Source organism: Castanea sativa, chromosome 1 (assembly GCF_040712315.1).
Source record: "Castanea sativa cultivar Marrone di Chiusa Pesio chromosome 1, ASM4071231v1".
Classification (NCBI taxonomy): domain Eukaryota; kingdom Viridiplantae; phylum Streptophyta; class Magnoliopsida; order Fagales; family Fagaceae; genus Castanea; species Castanea sativa.
In genome coordinates, this window is record NC_134013.1 from 49,041,906 (window position 1) to 49,048,156 (window position 6,251).

At 39.1% G+C, this 6,251-nt stretch overlaps 1 protein-coding gene across 1 annotated transcript; it reads left to right on the plus strand.

The window, feature by feature from the left end:
* The first annotated feature begins 1,342 nt into the window (after positions 1–1,342).
* Positions 1,343–4,576, plus strand: LOC142628843 (uncharacterized). Its single transcript, XM_075802883.1, has 4 exons — positions 1,343–1,632; positions 1,698–2,133; positions 2,317–2,432; positions 4,129–4,576. Exons 1-4 carry the CDS (start codon positions 1,343–1,345, stop codon positions 4,574–4,576), a joined length of 1,290 nt encoding a protein of 429 aa, XP_075658998.1.
* Positions 4,577–6,251: the final 1,675 nt, after the last annotated feature.

A 6,251-nucleotide genomic window follows, 5' to 3' on the forward strand; every position in this document is an offset into this window, starting at 1 on the left:
AACACTCCCAACTTCAGAGAAAGAGAAAATGATCTCATTCTTAAGGGCAAACCAAGATGTTTTTGCCTGGAAACACGAGGATATGCCCGGAATTGATAGGAAGGTCATATAGCATCGTCTCACCGTTAACTCAAAATGCAAACCTGTACAGTAAAAGTGGAGAATATTTGTACCGGAATGCAACAAAATTGTAATTGAAGAAGTAGAGAAGCTACTAGAAGCTGATCTCATTAGGGAAGTCTTCTATCCAGATTGGCTAGCAAACATGGTAATGGTAAAGAAGAGTAATGGCAAATGGAGAATGTGTGTTGACTTTACAGACCTAAACAAGGCCTGCCCAAAAGATAGCTTCCACTTGCCAAGGATTAATCAACTGGTAGACTCAACTACTGGACACAAGCTCTTGAGTTTCATGGATGCATTTTCTAGATACAACCAGATTCTTATGGATGAAGATGATTAAGAGAAGACATCGTTCGTTACCAGCCAAAGGTTGGTGAACCGTATGTTCTCTCACCAGATTGGAAGGAATGTGGAGGTTTACGTAGGCGATATGCTAGTGGAAATCAAGGACAAAGCCAACCACTTGGATGATCTAAAAGAAACCTTCGACACATTACGTAAGTACAATATGAAATTAAACCCTGTAAAGTGTGTTTTTGCTGTTGCTTCAGGAAAGTTCTTAGGATTCATGGTGTTCCAACGAGGTATAGAGGCAAATCTAGATAAAGTACAGGCGATAATCGAGGTCAAGTCACCAAAAACAGTGAAGGAGGTGTAAAGCTTCACTGGAAAGATTGCAGCCCTAAACAAATTCGTCTCTAAGGCAACAGACAAGTGCATGCCATTCTTTAAGATATTGAAAAAAGCTTTTTAGTGGACTAACGAGTGCGAGGAAGCCTTTGCCAAGTTAAAGGAGTACTTGACGAAGCCACCTCTATTAAGCCCCTCGATGATGGGAGAGAATTTGTATCTCTACGTAGCAGTATCTAACACTGCAGTAAGTTCGGTACTGATCAGAGAAGAAAGGAATGCCCAAAACCCATTTTGTTATACCAGCCAGACATTCCAAGGAGCAGAGGCAACTTACCTAAGGATGGAAAAGATAGCTTTTGCATTATTGGTTGTCTCCAGAAAGCTTCGTCTTTATTTCCAAGCACACCCCATCGTCGCCATGACAGACCAACCCATAAGAAAGACGATGAACAAGATAGATGTAGCAGGACAACTCATTCAATGGGCAATTGAATTGGGCCAATTTGACATCAAATATCGGCCATAAGTAGCAATCAAAGCCCAGGTACTAGCAGACTTCATTGCAGAATTCACTTACCCCTATAAGATGGAAGAACCTCCTATGGAAACATGGACGGTCCAGACAGATGGGTCTGCCACGAAGAAAGTAAGAGGAGCAGGAGTAGTGCTCATATCTCCAAAAAAAGAAACATTGAAGTATGTAGTCAGATTGCAGTTCCTAGCAACGAATAACGAGGCAAAATACGAAGCATTGCTAACAAGGCTAAGCCTAGCAAAAGCTCTAGGAGCAAAGAATCTTATCGTCCAAGCTGATTCTCAGCTAATAATTAAACAAGTGATGGGAGATTACGAAGCCAAAGATGAAAGGATGCAGAAGTACTTGAAGATCGTCAACAACTCTCACAACACTTTGACAACCTAGACTTTGTGCAAATCCCAAGAACCAAAAATGCAGAAGCTGACTTCCTAGCAAGATTGGCCTCGTCAGATGACTACAATGCAACCTTTGAACTATGTATAAAGATAAGGGGGCAGCCAAGCACAGAAGGTAGGCAGGTTCTGAAAATAAAAGAACAAGAAGAGTGGATTACTCCCATCGTCCGTTACTTGAAAGAAGGATGGTTCCCTGAAGATAAGATGGAAGCAAGGAAGATACAGATCAGAGTAGCTCGCTTCATCATTATCGACGACGTGCTATATAGAAGAGGATACTCACTCCCATATCTAAGATGCGCCAACTCAGAAGAAGCAGACTTTGTGCTTTGCGAGATATATGAGAGAGTCTACGGAAATCATGCTGGGGCAAAATCCTTAGTGGGAAAGGCGCTCAGAGCTGGATATTATTGGCCAACCCTACAGAAAGATGCATATGATATTGTCAGAGCATGCGACAAGTGTCAACACTTCGCAAATGTCTAGACGAAACCAAGAGAGACGATGACACCCATATCCTCACCATGGCCCTTCGCCCAATGGGGAATCGATATTATGGGTCCATTCCCTTTAGGGAAAAACCAATTCAGATTTCTAATCATTGCAATTGATTACTTCACAAAATAGGTAGAAGTAGAACCAGTGACGACGATAACAGAGGCTAAAGTCACAAGCTTTGTGTGGAAAAACATCATTTGCAGATTTGGAGTCTCACATGTCATAATATCAGAAAATGGAAAGCAGTTTGACAACCCCAAGTTTCGAAAATTTTGCCAAGACTTAGGGAAAATTATACTTTACCACCCTAAACTGTGCATCAAATTACACTTTGCACCCTAAACTATTTGAATGCACACTTTGCACCCTAAACTATTACACTTATCACACTTTACACACCAGTGTTACTTTTTCTGTTATGTTTGACAGAATTCTACTACATGTGCTTGGCACATGCTTTTTACTTAGATGGAACAAACTTCAAAAATTGAAACACCACTCTTCAAAATCAATTAAAACAAAAGCCATATTTTTCCAAATCTCTTGTTTAGCGTGTGTGCCTCTCCCTAAATTTGGATTCTTCTCAAAACCTCAGGTCCCACCCACCCAACTCACCCATTGTCCAAAGAGAAAGAAAAAACTCAAATTTTCATTCTTTTGTTCTTTCTTTGACCAAAAAGATCCATGAAAGAAAATGAAGATAGAAAAAGGACCAGAATAGAGGCAGAAATTACGAAAAGAGGAACTCTAAACTGACCGTATGGAAAGTATTGCTGGTGTAGGAAATCAACATACAAGTTTTGCTGATAGCGCAGTCAAAACTTGAAATATGAGAGAGAGGATATAGAATACGCCTTTGGCTGATCATGTCATTGATCTTCATACCCATCTATTGCATTGTTTGTCTATGGGATAGGATTTGTAAAAATCTACAAACCCGGTAACCATAATTCCATACAAAGTTCTCAGTTTTTCTGTTTTTGATTTATGAAAACTCTAAATTTGGGTGGTCTTCCTTCTTTTGCAGAAAAATCACAGTTGAGGATGTCAAAGAAGAGGTCAATGGATCTTAGATTGTTGTATGGGGTTGCTTATGGACATTCTTGGTTTGGTAGATGGGGTTATAGATTTTGCTGTGGAAGCTTGGAGTGGCAGAGCACAATTACAATAAAGCTATTGAAATTCTTACCTCATTGGAACTTGACAAAATTATCCAAAATTTTAGTAACACAGACCAATACAAAGAAATTTAGCAAATAATCTGTCATTGCAGAGATATGAGTGAAACCCAGCTATTGACAATCAGAGATCTTCTAAAGTTTATGCTAACTGTCAAGTCCTCTTGTGCTCCTTTACAATTAAACAATGATATTGCTGCTAAAATCAATGAGTTGGAATTGAAATATGAGAGAGAGAGAGAGAGAGAGAGAGAGAGAGAGAGGGACAGGATGATAAGTGAGGTGGGTGGGTGGGTGGGACCTGAGGTTTTGAGAAGAATCTGAATTTGGGAAAAGGCACACACGGGTAGACAAAATTGGTTTTTGTTTTTATTGATTTTAAAGAATGGTGTTTTAGACTTTTATGTTTGTTCCATCTAAGCAAAAAACATGTGCTTGTCACATGCTGCAAAGTTCTGTCAAACATAACAACAAAAGTAACACCAGGGTGTAGTGTGTGATAAGTGTAATAGTTTATGGTGCAAAGTATGCATTCGGATAGTTTAGGGTGCAAAGTGTAATCTGGTGTATAGTTTTGGGTGGTAAAGTGTAATTTCCCCCAAGACTTAAGAGTCAAGAATCACAACTCTTCTCCAAGACACCCTCAGGCCAACATCCAGACAGAAGTGACAAATAGAAGCTTGCTCAAAATTATCAAAACTAGGCTTGAGGGGGCAAAGGGGATATGGCTGAAAGAATTTCAAAATGTCCTTTGGGCATATAGGACGACCACAAGAGTTCCAACAGGAGAAACACCATTCAGACTGGCATTTGGCACTGAGACCGTCATACCATTGGAAGTAGGACTGACAAGCTTTCGAGTCAAAACATATGAAGACCAGAAGAATCAGCAGGAGCTTAACAGCAATCTGGACCAAGTTGATGAAGTCAGAGAAGAAGCTATGAAGCAAATGGCCAAACACAAGGAAGTAATGGCCAGATACTATAACAGAAAGGTTAAGATAAGAAGGTTCAGCACAGGAGACCTTGTCCTTAGAAAGGTATCACAGGAAACAAAGGACCCATCCCAAGGAAAATTGGGACCAGCCTGGGAAGGCCCTTATGAAGTAATCCGCCAGTCCAGAGAAGGCTCCTACTACTTGAAGTCTTTAGGCAGCCAGGAACTGCCTCGACCATGGAACATAGAACACTTGAAGAAATACTACCAGTAAGGAATGCTTTACATTTCAAGTTGCCTAATCTTCATATTAGTATGTATGACAATCATTACTTTTATCATTCATAAGATCAATAATACATGAAAGCATTATCCATGCGTATTTATCAATGATTATCCATGGGTCATTTATCAATGAGAATATGCACAACACTTAGGAGTCATCCTTGGGAGATGTCTCAAGGATCCGTCATTAAAATTTCAAATCAAAAGCTATTCACACATAGCTAACAGCCTCATACCAAAGTCGACTAAGACAGAGTTGTTTAAACACAACCAATATTATCGTCATTCAAGATAAAACAAAAAATGGTTAACCTAAAAGACGCTCCAATACCACGACTCTGAGTCACAAGTACAGCGCAACATTGTCATTCAAACATGACTCAATAAAAAGTTGTTCAAACAGAACTAAAAAATGCTAAGTTTTTCAAACACAACTAACATCGTCATTGAAACATAACTCAATAAAAAGCCATTCAAACACAGCTAAAAAATGTTAAGTTGTTCAAACACATCAAACATGACTCAATAAAAAGTTATTCAAAAATAGTTAAAAAATGTTAAGTTATTCAAACACAACTAACATCGTCATTCAAACATGATTCAATAAAAAGCTGTTCAAACACAGCTAAAAAATGTTAAGTTGTTCAAAGACAACTAAGATCGTCATTCAAACATGCTTCAATGAAAAGCTGTTCAAACACAGCGAAAAAATGTTAAGTTCTTCAAACACAACTAAGATTGTCATTCAAACATGACTCAATAAAAAACTGTTCAAACACAGCTAAAAAAAAAAAAGTAAGTTGTTCGAACACAATTGAGATCATCATTCAAACATGACACGGTAAAAGCTGTTCGAACACAACTAAGGAACACTAAGTGTTCAAATACGACTAAGGTTGTCATTCAGACACGACTCAATAGAAAGCTGGTCAAAACACAACTAAAGTACTAAGGTGTTCAAACATGATCAGAATTATCATTCAAACATGATTGTTCCAACATAGCCAAAAACAGAGAATTATTCAAAAATGAGCTAAGTATAAAAAGTTGCTTCAGCACATCGTCATAAAAGATTCTCCAAACACAACCAAACATAAAAAGAGTTGCTTGCTACAACCAACCTATCTATCATTATCAAAATGATTGTTTAATAGCCCAAAACAACGAGCCCCAAAGGAATTATTCAATCGCCCAAAACAACGGGCCCAAAGAGAAACATTATTCTTGCCTTGTAATAAAAGGGGGGGGGGGGGAAGAAAAAAACATAAAGATTACTGCTCATTAGGGACAGGGTCTACAGGGGTCGTAATTCTGACCTCCTCTACTTCGGCTTCGTCTGTGGCTTCCTCCGTCACATTCTCTGTTGTAGCCTCAGAAGGACGATCAGACATAAGTTCCTTCTCAACGTCACCACAACTAAGCCAAAGAGGTCTAGGCCAGGGTGATGCTTTGCCATCCAATTCACGAGAAGATCAAAGCACTCTACGTAGTACTTGCACAACTCATCGGAGAACTTGTCAGAGTCTTTAAAGTCCTTCACTGACATAGCACCAACATTTTGCAATTTTAGCTCCAGGTCACCAATCAGCTTATCCTTTAGCTTGTTGAAGTCCTTCTCCACTTGTAGGCTTTTCTCCAAGACCGCCACCCATTTTTATCATTTT

What these genes read in the sequence shown, in the direction of transcription:
- LOC142628843 (XM_075802883.1), top strand. Translation starts at nt 1,343, where the DNA reads ATGGAAGAACCTCCTATGGAAACATGGACGGTCCAGACAGATGGGTCT. An exon ending in AGAAAGATGCATATGATATT is followed by an intron (nt 2,134 to 2,316) that starts GTCAGAGCATGC and finishes TTCACAAAATAG; the next exon opens with GTAGAAGTAGAACCAGTGAC. An exon ending in ATATCAGAAAATGGAAAGCA is followed by an intron (nt 2,433 to 4,128) that starts GTTTGACAACCC and finishes TTGGGCATATAG; the next exon opens with GACGACCACAAGAGTTCCAA.